The 14,460-nt window shown below is 40.7% G+C and overlaps 1 protein-coding gene across 4 annotated transcripts in view; it reads left to right on the top strand.

The window, feature by feature from the left end:
• asap1b (ArfGAP with SH3 domain, ankyrin repeat and PH domain 1b) overlaps positions 1 to 14,460 on the top strand; it is a 55,962-nt gene that overhangs the window by 39,693 nt on the left and 1,809 nt on the right. Inside the window, exons 15-27 of one of the 4 annotated variants that reach the window (XM_026291907.1) lie at positions 2,186 to 2,319; positions 2,547 to 2,638; positions 2,744 to 2,930; positions 4,676 to 4,761; positions 5,603 to 5,718; positions 5,812 to 5,879; positions 6,211 to 6,318; positions 7,322 to 7,550; positions 9,146 to 9,214; positions 9,814 to 9,975; positions 13,056 to 13,134; positions 13,271 to 13,335; positions 13,415 to 13,968. In XM_026291907.1, coding sequence (XP_026147692.1) covers positions 2,186 to 2,319; positions 2,547 to 2,638; positions 2,744 to 2,930; positions 4,676 to 4,761; positions 5,603 to 5,718; positions 5,812 to 5,879; positions 6,211 to 6,318; positions 7,322 to 7,550; positions 9,146 to 9,214; positions 9,814 to 9,975; positions 13,056 to 13,134; positions 13,271 to 13,335; positions 13,415 to 13,968 — 1,949 coding nt within the window. Of the gene's footprint in view, positions 1 to 2,185; positions 2,320 to 2,546; positions 2,639 to 2,743; positions 2,931 to 4,675; positions 4,762 to 5,602; positions 5,719 to 5,811; positions 5,880 to 6,210; positions 6,319 to 7,321; positions 7,551 to 9,145; positions 9,215 to 9,813; positions 10,000 to 13,055; positions 13,135 to 13,270; positions 13,336 to 13,414; positions 13,969 to 14,460 lie in introns of all 4 variants that reach the window. The other 3 variants (XM_026291905.1, XM_026291904.1, XM_026291906.1) reach the window with 3 other exon arrangements.

Raw genomic sequence — 14,460 nt, 5'->3', positions numbered from 1 at the left:
GAGCTCAGCGTCCTTTAGTTAGAGCGTAACAGAACAAAACTACACTGCAAATTCCCCAGCAGCCTTCAACAGAGAAGTGTGTGTGTGTGTGTGTGTGTGTGTGTGTGTGTGTGTGTGTGCGTGTGTGCGTGTGTGCGTGTGTGTGTGTCGCTAGCATTCAGGACACAACCCAATCCTGATCCTCTCCTGCATTAGGGAGCAAGGACTCAGCACTCAGGAGTGCTGATGACACTCAGGCCATCACACACACACAAATAAATATATATATATAGCACTTTAGACATCATCAGATGTCTTGATTGATCCCAGGTTTATTGTGCAGTCAATAGAGTTCATAAAAAACTATTTTCCGGGGCAAGAAGAACCAAGAGTCCTGCAGCAGATGGTCTGACCCCCACAGAGCCCTGATCTCACAGTGTGGAGTCAGTCTGGGATCACATGAAGAGACAGAAACACTGGGACAGCCTGAATCTACAAAAGAACTGCAGCAGCTTCTATAAGGTGCTGCAAAGTACCAGGAGAAACTGTGTACAGGTCAAACCAGAGAGAACTGCTGCTGGTTTAATGTCAAAGGGGAAGTGCTGCAGATACTGATTAGATTTAGGTTTGGTTACATTCACTGCACTTTGTCTCAAGTTAATTAATAAATTAAAAAAATATTTATGTAATTTATATTAAAAGCACCACCTGTGTGGGTTTTATAGATGCATATGCACACTCTCATCTGTCAACGCGAACATACAATGCAACTCAGACCAACAGGTGGACTTTATATGGACTTCATGCGACTTTATGAGGGGAAAAACATTTCTATGCTTTGAGAAGCAACATTATTACATCACATTGTTGTGTAAGTCGCACACACGCTCCACTGACCTCTGAAATCTACAGGGAGGGGAGGCAATTTTTGTTCTCCATACTCCTGTTTGTATACTAGACTTTAGTAGGGACATGTTTAAGAGTGTGAGCATAAGCTAATTTTTAGCTTTTGCTGAGTAGATGACCACTAACACTAATATGACTCAGTTTCCTCAAGATCTAATATTAACTTCTTTGTTAAAATGTGATTTTAATGCGCTGGTGATCTCGACTTTGCCCATCCATGTTTACAGAAGCATCAGACGGACTTACAATGGAGGAGGTACTACAGCTGCATTTGCAACCAGTGAGGATGCCTGAGAGAAATCAGGCCTAAACAGCAATAATTTCATTGGTCCAAAATGAAGTCTGTTCATATTGATGGAGGGCTTTTGACAGGGTTGTACCACTGCAAGTTCCGTGTGTGAGCGGAGAAAATGTGCGAACAATCAGATCGTGTGTGAGCTCAGGTTTTGACCGCTTCCTGGTGTTCACCTGTCAGACTAAGAATTAACATCGCATTCTCACATCATCACTGAGCTAATAACTGGTCCTGAGTTCAAAGCACACGTTACCCTCCCTGATTTTATAAAAACGAAGGGCAGTGATGCTGGTCTGTTACATCAAAATAGCTGTGATGATGATATCACACAGCTCTGCTACATCTCAACACGCTTGTGCCTTTCCTTAGAAGTGCACTTCTTCTCCTTCCTGCAGTATGATTTGTCTGTGGTCCCAGTCTGTGGTCTCAGTTTGTGCCTGTGACAGTTTGGAATGTGTGATGTTGAAGTGCCAATCAAAAATCAATAAATGTCATCAATAGATACTTTGGTATAAACATCTACTTTATTTTAAAGCAGCGCTTATCGCTAGCATTTGTCTGATCAGCAGAAATTGCATTTTTATCAGAGATAATCATTTTGCCATGACACAAAATTACCTTACCTTTCCGTTATATCACATATAAGTGCCATCACAAATTCATCAAATATTTGACAAAGATTTCACTGGGATTGAAATGTTGTCTATTTTTGTCAGTGTTAGCTTCTGTCAAGAAACACTGTTTTTCTCCCAGGTTCCACAGTCAAACATTAATATATGAACTTCGAGGTTTCTCTTTCAGCAGCCCTAAAGGACTTACTGAGCCACACAAAATCTGTTTTTGTTACAGAACATGACTAATGCTTGTTTTATGTATAAAATCTCTTGCTTTTTTGTTCTGTAAATAATAACTTTAAGGTATTTCTGCTGGGCTTGCACCAGCTCTCCGCTTGGATACTGTAGATTATTGTTAACATGTATTTTCTGATATTGCTTGTTTATATAGATCCTAAGTGGCTTTCCACCAACCTCGGGATTCTGACCTGCATTGAGTGCTCTGGTATCCACCGAGAGATGGGGGTCCACATCTCCCGCATCCAGTCCATGGAGCTTGACAAGCTAGGAACCTCAGAACTCTTGGTGAGTTATTTTATGCAGAGAAATTGTCTACCAAGTGAATAAATAGCTCCTTTTAAAGCAGCAGTCCACACCTGTTACTACTTTCACCACTAGGGAAATATTAGAAATAACGTAAGAGTAGTGGAAATGAAGGACAGAGCCTAATTTGATCCCTAAATCAGAAAGCAGACATACATATAAATGGTGTTCATTCATATTGTGATATGATCCTGACTTTTCTCCCACAGCTGGCCAAGAATGTAGGGAACAGTAGTTTCAATGAGATCATGGAGGGAAACCTCACTACCCCTTCACCAAAGCCCACCCCCTCCAGTGACATGTAAGTACACTTAGACCCAGAAAAAATACAAGAAAACTACACTTGTTTTATGTGGAGACAACTGATTACAACTTAATGACAACAACTTAATTCTTCCATCCACAGGACTGTGAGGAAGGAGTTCATCAATGCTAAGTATGTGGACCACAAGTATGCAAGGAAGACATGTACATCTGCTTCAGCTAAAATGATTGAGCTGTTTGAGGCAGTTCAATCAAGAGACCTGCTGGCCCTAATCCAAGTCTACGCAGAGGGGGTGGAGCTTATGGAGCCACTCCCAGAGGCGGGACCGGTGAGTCTGATATTTGAAGTCTAGAAGCAGTAGATTTTTGAAAAAAAAATTTAAAAAAGGCAAAATAATATTTACACTTCAATTTTTGATGATTGCGGTAATCACCTTTAATGTGACAGTCAGTGCTGCATCTTTCCCTGTTGCACTCACAACGGGATGATATCGATCTAGACTAGCTCATCAGTACAGCAGGTACAGAGTCATCATCAACCACTTGATTACTCGTTCCTGTAGTTCTTGTAATTACAGGAAAAAATAAATCTGGAGAGATTCTTTGCAGAGAGCAGGGGATAAACTTTTATAATAATAATAAACTTTTATTATTTAATTACCCCTTTCACTCCCACATGGATAGATCATCATCGATCCAACCATTATCTATACAGCATTGTCCAATTCTGGGTCATAGGGGGCTGGGGCCAATCCCAGCTGACACTGGGCAAGAGGTGGGGTACACCCTGTACAGATCAGCAGTCTTACAGTGCTGACACATAGAGACAGACAAACACTCACATTCAAACCAACAGGCAATTTAGAGTCACCATATATCCTAACCTGCATGTGTTGGCCCATTAAATATTGAATATTTCTGAGAAGGCTTGGTGGCTCATTTGGCTAAGATACATATCATGTAGCATTGATGTCCTAGGTTAGGTTAGTATGCTCTCATAACCCCCACATGTCCTACGGTGTATTTCTTGCATATTAAGTGACCTCATACAAGACTAGATGATCTCAAAGTCTCCTGCCCAGAGCTCTACACATGTTGCTATTGTGGGTCATCCACAAGTGAGGTTTAAACCCAGCTAGACAACCGATGCTGACACATGTCTGCCATTTGGTGAAGTATTTGGCTGGTATTGTAGAAATGGGTGTAACAGTTGGAACATTTTAACTCATCTGGATAACAGCAGGTGGTGATACTCAGCAACATCCACCACATTGTAGAGCATCATTTTTGTTGAGTCTATATTAATTAACTCAGATGAAGTCGGATGGTTTATGTGTTTTTTTTTAATTATTTGGTTCAACCTGTTTTCTGTTTGTTTCTTCAGATGTTCACTGCTGGTTTAGGCATAAATGAAAGTTAAATAACAAGCAGTAGATGGTGAAGATGCTGTAAAGTAAACATGGGTGATCAGACTTAACCTGACATAAATAGGTCATGGTTTTATAACAAAGACAGCTTTCTTTTTTCTCGAATGAAAAATTAAATGTACAGTCCTGCGGCAAAACAAAAAGAGGATGTCTTTTGGTGACAGAGGGCAGTGCCGCTGCTGCCTGTTATGAGGTCTGACTCACCGATATCTGATCTGCTGCTGTCAGTACATCTGAATGGCTGCAAACAGCACAGTGAAATCCCACTCCCCCAAAAACCAAGACACAGACAGTATGATAAGAATGCAGGATAAAAAACAGCCTGTACTTCACAGATAAAAAGCCAAGATGCCACCAAATATAGATTATATGTAGTTGTTATTTCTATATATCTTTTATCTCTATTTGTTGCATGTAAAGAAGTAACTAATGGATCCAGTTTTAATCCAAAGCAAATGAAATTAATGTAACAGTCTCCCAATAGTTGACAACTATCAGCCTGCAGAAACATTATTTTTAGGTGCTATTTCTTGCTCACTGCAGCTTGTTTAAATGCTGGAAGAGACACAGGGAGGGTGAGAATACAGAATAGATACTGGCCAAGATGGTCTCACCATGTCTTTGCTGTGTTTGATGGCCCCCTGCAGGAAGCCGGAGAGACAGCACTGCACTACTCTGTTCGGACGGCTGACCAGACCTCACTACATTTGGTGGACTTCCTTGTGCAGAACAGGTGCATTTTTAGGAGCAATTTGTATGAGAAGATTAGAATAGGATTGTAAAAGCATATATATTGTCTTTGGCTTTTTATGTGCTTTTTTGTGTAAATAGCTGTCAAATATTTTGAACCCATCAGTTGTTGTTTGCAAAATTATGTCATAAACGGCACAGTTCTGTAGAAACATGGAGTATCATATTTGATCTTGCTGTCTGCTGTGATTCTTTCTTGTTCTGTGCTTCAGTAGAAAGAGCAGTGGAAGTGCGGAGGAAAGCTTAGCGCTGCACAGCTCAGCTTAGATTCCCACAAGGCAAACAGAAATGGGTCAAGCACTTGTTCTCTGCCTTAATTTATTCCTCTTTTCAATTGTTTACTCATCACTGCTCCAACTGCACACAGCCTCCACATAGAAAAAGCAGGACCCTCTCATTAATTAATAGCTCTGCTTATATGGTGTCATGCTTTTCTTTTATTTCATTTGTTATATTTTCCATGATAGTGCAAAAGATCTAAAATGGATTATTTACCTGGTGTAACAGGATAGTGTGAAGTCTGCACATAGCGTGCTTTTCAATCCATGTCTTTGTTGTGCTATTTTTGATCATCTCATTATCTAGAAGCAAACTTTGGTGTTTTTCAGACATTTAAATGCTTAGCTGAGACTTCTAATAGAAAACACTGATACGTGTTTCCAACCTAGTCACAAAATCCTGGGTAATAACATATTAACCTGAAACTGTTAAACTATGGAAAACGCCCTCAGGCTTTTGCATGCTGTCCTGATATGTTTGTGTGTGCGTGTGTGTGTGTGTGTGTGTGTGTGTGTGTGTGTGTGTGTTTGTTTTATTATTCTCAGTGGCAACCTGGATAAGCAGACGGAGTGGGGGAACACTGCTCTGCATTACTGCTGCATGTACGAGAAGCCCGAGTGCCTCAAGTTACTCCTTAGGGGCAAACCGGCCACTGACATTAGTGAGTCGCATGTCAAGGTTCATGCTTTGGTTAGTTTTTGTCTGTGCACACATATCTGACTCTAACTGTTGATTATCCCGCCACTCCATTCAGCCAATCAGAACGGAGAGACAGCGCTGGATGTTGCCAGGCGACTGAGGAACACTCAGTGTGAGGAGGCAGTAAGTACAAAACCGCTCGGCTGGACGTTACTGGCATCACAGTCCAGTTTAACTCATTAATAAAGATTTCTAAATATGAAAGAATAGAGATAAAATCACAAAACAAAGGCTGTGGACACATGACCAGTTATTATGCAGAACACTAGATGGCAGGCAAAGGTCGGTCTCCGCCTCAGGCAACGTCAGCAAAGTGGAAATAATTGTTGATGCCTATTCACTATTTAAAAATAATAATTAATAAATAAAAATTTTAATTTAAAAAGTCATCTTAAATGTAGTGTGACTGTTTATGGGTAAATGAAAAGAATTATTATGTGTCTTTGTGTGTCAGCTTGTGCAAGCTGCAGAGGGGAAATTCAACCCACACATCCATGTGGAGTATGAGTGGAGCCTCAGACTGGAGGAGATGGATGAGAGTGACGACGACCTGGATGACAAGGTCCGAACACAGATTGACATTCTGTTATTGAAGCTCATAGAGGTGATGTTTACATATGACTATGCTGTGCTAAGGCAGAGCTCAGTGGCTGGATAATATGAAAATCAGCTGCTGGGGATTATATATAATTGTAGACCTTGTTGGATCTTTTTTTATCCTTCTTTGCCTTTATCTTTGTGGTTAAGTGTCCACATTCATGACATGAAAATGTTTCCAACAGAGTTAATTGAATACAGATAGACAGCATCAGCAAATCAAGATGTTATGTCGATACAATCAAACAGCAAAAACCTTTTCTCTGCATGTGGCACTGACTGACTATATATGTACAGGCAGAAATCAATGATGGAGACACACACTGTTTGTCATCTACTTGTAGTAGCTTCCACAGACCATAGAATGACGCAGGACTTGTGATGTGTGAAAAATTAAGTGAAGCAAGTCATAGGAAAATAGTTGAAAAAATAAACGCCTCCTGGTAAGTGTTATTTGGAGGTCAAAAGATGTCTGAATGTGACGCTAAATGTGTTTTTTAAAGGCAAAAAATTTGGTGTTCAAGTGAATTGCAGATTCATTTTAAAGCCTTAGCTCACAAGGTTACAGCATCTCTTCCCTAATTTACAGTTATGCTCGGACTAAACTTCATGGTAAAAGCAAAGTGACCAATTTCCTCTATTTTATAGCACAATAGAGCCAGGAAACTGATTTCAAAAGCTGTCTAGAAAGGTCTTTTAAAACAGGTCTAAAAACACCAGTCCATCACAGGGTCACGTCTAGAATAATTATGAAACACAATTCACCAACTCATACCACTTATATCCAGGATTTTTGTTTACCACTGCCAAGGTTGCGTTCATACATTTTTTGGATGGAGATAGATTTTCAACAATTAAACCTATTATAATATGTCTGGCATCAGCATATCAGGTTTTGATGTCAACTGTGCATGCTTCTTCCTAGAATGATGTCAGTTCAGTCTCATCTGTTGTGCATCCCTCCTCAGCCCAGTCCCATCAAGAAGGACCGCTCCCCGAGGCCTCAGAGCTTCTGCCACTCCTCCAGCCTGTCCCCGCATGACAAGCTTTCGCTGCCAGGCTTCATCAGCCAAAGGGACAAGCAGCAGCGGCTCTCCTATAGTGCATTCACCAACCAGATGTACAGCGCATCCACCGACCTCACCTCCTCCCCTGTGGCTGATGGGCCGCCATTGCCACCAAGGAACCTGGGCAAAGGTGAGACCTGCCTATTCCAAGTCTCGTTTGAGCCAACATCCATTTTCAGCCAACATTCAGTTTTATCAGCCTCTAGCGTACAACCATGACATTCATTAAATTCAGGAGATTGTGTTCTGCTAACATTTATTTTGCAAATGTCAGCCTGTAATGCAAATGGTGTAAAGGCTGTCTATGCACTACTGTGTCTGATTACTGTGTAGAGATGATACAGAGTCAGTGAGGTTGACTTTATTATGTCTCTTTAGTGTTTAATTATATCCTGGACAACATAAGCTGAAGAGGATTGCTTCCTAAACACTTCTGTGGAAAGTTTTTCCTTTGTGCCGTCACTCACTCCGCATGCACACACATTTACACACCCTGCAGTGGTATGCATTTGTCAGCACACAGATCAGAGGGTGGGAAACAGGTGTCATTAAGATTACTTAGAGAGAAAACATGGCTTCAGGAAAGGGCAGGGCAGCAATGGCTAATCAGGCTTGTAAAAGGGAAGCTGGATACACATTTTATCAATAGCCTCAACAAGATCTGCACACGCTGTATACTGTGGGTATGCTATCACTGCAGTATTAGAATTAAAAATAACACTCCTCCCTTTGTGGAGGGGATTCAAAATACAGACAGTAACAGCTTTAGTAAGTGTTTCAAAACATTGCAAAAGCTTACACTGCAAAAACAACTATCCTCACAAGTAATGTAATCCATCACTGTGAGTCTAAATGTTATTTGACCATACTGCCAGAGACCAGCGGTACATGAACCTCGCATCAGAATTAGCTGATTATTCATGTGGAAGACTATTGGACAGTTTGCTCTGCATTGCAAGGTAGAACTAGTTAGACACAATATTGTAAATATAACGTGACAAACACACTGTAAAATTTATTTAAAATTTTGCTCCTGTGTTTTTAGCTTTTGAAAAGCGAAAAAAAGACACTGCCTGACAAACTACTGAAGATCACTCTTATCAGAGCAGCCATGTGTGTCATGTCAGTATGTGAGAAATGCAAAGCTGGATAGACCCTCCATTTGTTACATTCAGTTTGCCATTTCCCATTGCAGACACCTTTTTATTGGTTCAGGAGCTTTACCTTCATTTTTAGGATCCAGGGTCAGTCACCTGAGCATGGGTTCTGGCTTCACAGCTTTGTTGCTGAGGCTTGAAAAGAAGCTACTAATATTTTTGCGTAGTCTCAGGAACAAAAGTTTACATTTAATGTTTTTACTTTCAATGCTTATAAAACAGAGCTTGACACAAGTGAAGTTTTATAAGTTTAATTGATGCAAAAAAAGTATTAAAAACCTTAATAAGAGGCTAAATGGCATACATACATATATAATAACGTTAACTTCCAGATGCTTCAGATAGGCAGCACAGTGCTCTCTCAGTGGGTGCTGAAGATCTTACCCCTGGGGCCAACTTTGCGCCCTTTCTCCTCTTTTTGCTTTGCTTGCCACTGATAAGATTTCATCTTGTTATTTTATAGTGTGTGGGAGCAGCTCTTTTTAAGACTGACATGCTGTAGATTTTCTCCCACACTCCTCATCTCGTTCTCTTTTCTTTCTCTTTTTTTGTTTCTCTATTCTTTCAGCTCCACACTTGGCATTCCTTGGCTCTCATTCGCACTACGCCACACTGGCTGGCACTCGACCATACATCAGTGAATATCCTGTTTTCATCTTCTCCCCTTTACTTGGCCATGTGCCTCATATACGGTTATCCTTCAGTTGTATCTCCCTTTACAGCTCAGATTTAAAGGGTGGTGGTGTTTTTTTTTTTAAGTAAACAGGGGGACTATGTAAGCAAGCTGATTGTGTAGTTAATTATATCTTGCTTACATGATTTTTTACCCTTCTGCAGTCATGTCCCACTATCCCTTGAGCTGTAAATGCTTTACACAGCTGATTCCTCTCTGACTGAGCTCTCTATTAGCTGCTTTCACCGTATCTTTCTCTATAATAGTGACCTTTAAGTGCTTTGAAGTCCCATTAGATACAGACAGACATGTTCATAAAAAAAACTAATTATACACACCAAAAAACACCTCAAATCTAAGTGACCTTTTTCCATCCAAACATTTGTGTTGTGTTGTTTTTTATTGCATTAAATTGTCTCCTAAAAACCTAACCTTTCCCCTGTTTTAGTTCCTCCTCTCCTGTTCATTGTCCTCTCATTTCCTTATCTTCTTTGGGCTTTTGGGATTAAAAGAATGACTTTAGGGCTTCATCACCTCATGTGTTTTATGTATTGCTCCTCCAGCTACTCCCCCATCTGGCCCTCCTTCTACACTCACACCAGGAGCCAGCTCCACCCTGTCCAAGAAGAGGCCTCCACCCCCCCCTCCTGGACACAAACGCACCCTGTCTGACCCACCTAGCCCGCTCTCTCACAGTCCACACAGTAAAGGGTGCTTGACTGGGGGTGAGACACAAGCATACATTAACAGTAGGGATGTTTTACTCTCTTCAGCCTGAAGCTAGAATATCATGGAGGATAGTTTAAATACTCTCTTAATCAAAAAAAAAAAAAAGTTCATGCTCTTAATTTTGACACTAGAAAAAAAAACGTTTAGAGATTTTAACAATAATTTATACTTAAGATCCATTTACTACCTTTTTTCAGAGCTTTCAACCAATTATCAGTTGTTTTACAGCGTATTACATGAGATTCTTACTTTGGCCATGAACCACCTCCATTGACTGCTGAATGCTTTGAGACGCCATTGAAAGCTCCAGAAAAAGATTTTATGTGGACTTTGATTTTGAATGTTCTGGTCTATTCATTGTTTAGAAATACGATAAAAAGACCAAAACCAACAACATGTTAGTGCTTTTCTCAACAGTTTCTAGCTTCCCCACCCTGTCTGTGACACGCAGCATCAAGTCAGTTATCACCCATTGAAGTAATAAATATTTTAAACAGTTTATAATTTTTTTTTTCTTTGTCTAAAATAGATGGTCACTGACATTTTTAGCAGTGTTTTAATTTTTGGCCTTGCATTTGGCACACTAGTGAATTCTAAGGTACCAGGACTGCTTATGTAAACTACGGTGTTCATCTTAGTGGTAATGAAAGAACATATCACAGATGGGCTCACTGATGTGTGTTTATTGGTTCAGATAATTAAGATTTATCAGGTTTTAAGATACTTAAACCTGTTTGTATGATAAATTGGTTTTGGTCTTTTTATGGGATTTGTTTAGATATGGAATAAACATTTTAAAGAAAAAAAAATGTAACATTCAAAAGCTTAGAGATGTTTAGATTTCTAGTAGGTTAATGTGAATTATTTTTACTGCGTTGCATAGATGACAGATACTTTTCTATGTCAGTTTTTGCAGTTTAAAGCGTATGTTGAATAGGCATCTGAGGCAGACACATTAAACGAACATATCTAGACAAGAACAAAAAAAAGCTCCTCACAAAAGTAGAAAAAAATGAAATTAAAAATGGCTAACCTAAGCTGCACATTTAAACAAAATATGTAGGTTATTTCAAACTTTACCTTGCTTATTATTTAAATATGTTTAAAACAAACAGGCCACAGCTGATGAATATTACAATGAAATATAGAAAAGAGGAAGGATATTTTTTATGTCTTCCATCTATCCTTTCACTTTACGGATGGATGGAGTCAGGTTGCGGTGGCAACATAATACAGATGTCCCTCTGCCCAGCAATGCTTTCCATGTTAGAGGAACTGAAGGCTTTTCCAGGCCAGATGAGATATGACCTCTCCATTGTATTTTGGATCTACCTTGTGGTCCTCCGTGCCAAGAAAACTTCCAGTGGAAGGTACCCAGGACACCACTGAACCATCTCAACTGTCTCCTTTTGATGCAAAGGAGCAGCAGCTCTGTTCCAAAAGCAGTTCAGATGCCTTAAATCCATACCTCATGACTAAGGCTGAGTTCAGATACTCTATTAAATACGATCATTTTCATGGCTCGTATTTCTGATCTCATTCTTTTGGTTACTGCCCAAAGCTCATGGTGAAGTTTGGAACTTAGATCATTTGGTTAACTTAAAGAGTTGCCTTTTGGTTCTACACCTTCAACAGTCCCACCTGCATTACTGCTTACACTGCACCAATTTAGCTGCCAATCTCATCAGCCACTACTCTCCCTCTGGTTATGTAAGGACCAGATGCCTTATACCAATGACTCCAACACCACATATACTGCAGTACACCCACAAGAACCCCTGAGGGACCTCCTCATAAGCTTTTTCTATATCCACAAACCACATGTAAACTGGATGGGCAAAGAGTTGGAACACTGTTCTATGGTCAGGACAGTATCTGCATGGTTCTTCCTGAATCCAAGGTCCAAAAACTGTGCTGGACTACTTTCTAGTACCCTGGCCCAGTTTCCTTTTTTTGAGTTGTCTGATGGTCTACCAGAACTTTGTTGAGGCCAACCGTCTCCAAATTCATCCCATACCTTGGTTTTTGCGTCTGCAGCCCTTCTAGGACACTAGTACGCATTTTGTTTCCAGAAACCCCTGGGCAACCCAAATCCCCCAAAGGTTCTTCTTCATCTTGACACATTCCTTAACTGCTGGTGTCCACCAGCAGAGTTCTCAGAAGTTCTCAAAATAACACTGAGCTTCAGAACAGTAAGGCTGTTATTCCAAATCACTACCCCCCAGATTTGTCCATCTTCGCCTATGGAAGAACTATAGAGTCCCAAGTGGTGCCCTTTCCAGGACTCTTCAAAAAGGCCAGATATCCCAAACTGCATTGGTGCACAGACCACAGTCAGAACCTTCCTCCATGTAACTTGTAGTTGTTTGGAAGTGACCTCCTGCCCCAGCTCCGGTTCCTTTTCTGACTTTTCACTTTTCTAGAACAAGCCTACACTGCCAGGATCAGCAGGTCCCCAACCTTGTCAGCTGGCTCACACTGCACCCAACCCCAATTTCTGTCCACACAGGGTGGCAGCTCCATGTGACACACGACTAGGAGGTGTTGCTGCCAATAATACAGTTTCCAGGATGACAGTTTTAGGTTAAGTGTGTTTAGTTAAAGAAATAAAATCTGAAAAACGGAAGCATAAATAGGCCTGTCTTGGTTTTAAAGGAAAAGTTAGCTTAAAATAAATACATAATGCTTGAAAAGAAAAGTTATCATCTTATTAAATTGAAGACAGAAGCAAAGAAATCAAACATACCCCACTCATTTATTTCAATCTTGTGACCTTTATGGGCATAATGGAGATATTTTACTGTTATCATGCTTGTTATTATTTGTCCTCTGTGGCGTTTTGTGTATTCTCCGTCTCACATATCATAACACCCAACTAATTAAATTATGACACTTGCACAGCCTCAATTTCCTAATAACATGAGTTCATGGAAAGCTCAGCCAGTAGATGCCTCCCATGTTGTTTTTTTAACCATCATGGCATGTTAAGTTATACCCACATATATAGCAAATTAATCTCTAGTTTAGTGCTCTGTTATAGTCTTGAACAATTTGTTGATCAATGTCAATATTTTAGGAAGTGACTCCACCCCTCCTCCTGTCAGCAAGATGTCACCTGTTTCTAACAAGTTTGAAGGCATTCCTCAACAGCAAAGGTACCAAAAAAGAAGACCAATGTAAAATTTGAATGTTAATTTGCGTGTATTAAATGTATTGCATAACTCACTGCTGAGGTACAGACATCTGAGTTTTTTATTAAATTCATTAATCCATCCGAAAACCTCTTCCTAGCACTACTTCAAGCAACACAAAGTCTACACTTGGTCCACGGGTTCTTCCCAAACTACCTCAGAAAGGTACGGTCTTTGTCTAGGTTTAATTTTAATACACATTGTTAAAATGAAGAAGTGACTGATTTTATGCTGCTCTTTCCAGTGGCATTACGGAAGATCGACACCATACACCACCCATCTATGGATAAGCCCGCCCTTCCTCCAGAGGTCTTCCAGAAGTCCCCACCAGCCTCTGACACCCAGCTGAAGTCTTCTCTGACAGACAGGCCTCAAGTGGGAGACCTGCCTCCTAAACCGCATCCATCTGAACTTCCCCCTAAACCTGGAGAACTTCCTCCAAAGCCGCAGCTCTCTGACCTCCCTCCTAAGCCTCAGCTGGGAGACCTCCCACCCAAACCCCAGCTCAAAGACCTACCCCCCAAGCCTCATCTCGCAGACATTCCCCCCAAACCTGGTACAGCTGAGTCCGCTCCCAGGCCACCTCCTGGAGAGACAACGCAGAGGCCTCAAGTGCAACCTCCACCTCCCCCTCAAATTCAAACTCAGCCTCAACCACAGTCTCCACCTCAGGATTCACCGTCACCTAATCAGCAAGCAAATATAACAACACCCCCCCAACAGCCCACTGAAGACACCAATGGGACTCCAGCAGGAACTGCAGAGACACCTGTGCCACTTCCGCGGAAGCTTAACACGGTACGAACACGCTCACTTTCTCCATCTTGTTGCAGACGTCTGACATCAAAAAACATTTGGCTGAACCTGGGTTTTATGTTTTTGCTGATACAGTCATCGGTTCTAGCAGTTACGGTAACATTATACTACTACTACTAAAGTAACTTTATGTTTTTAGTACAAGGGTTTGCTTTAAAATCCTTTTTGCCTGACTCAGCTAATAGACCTTCAACAAATAATCATCTCCTCAAACACTGCACAATTCATCCCTGTACCCTGTTTTGTCCATTTTTAAAAACTGTATTTGAATGTTTTAAGTCTAATTTACTCAAGGTCCTTTCTCCTACTGCTAGTGGTGCAGTTAGATGCCTCTAATTATTAGGGCTTAAGTTGCTTTTAGATGGTATCGTCCCCATTTTCTTGCTCAGTATAAACTAGAAACACTTACCTGGTCAGAGCCTTTAATAAATGTTAAAGTAGCCCAAAGTGGGTCTCTATTCCTACCTACACATG

The sequence above is a fragment of the Mastacembelus armatus genome, chromosome 20 (assembly GCF_900324485.2).
Source record: "Mastacembelus armatus chromosome 20, fMasArm1.2, whole genome shotgun sequence".
NCBI classification, from domain to species: domain Eukaryota; kingdom Metazoa; phylum Chordata; class Actinopteri; order Synbranchiformes; family Mastacembelidae; genus Mastacembelus; species Mastacembelus armatus.
Note: the sequence above shows the minus strand (reverse complement) of the source record. Positions and strands in the feature narration are given on the sequence as shown.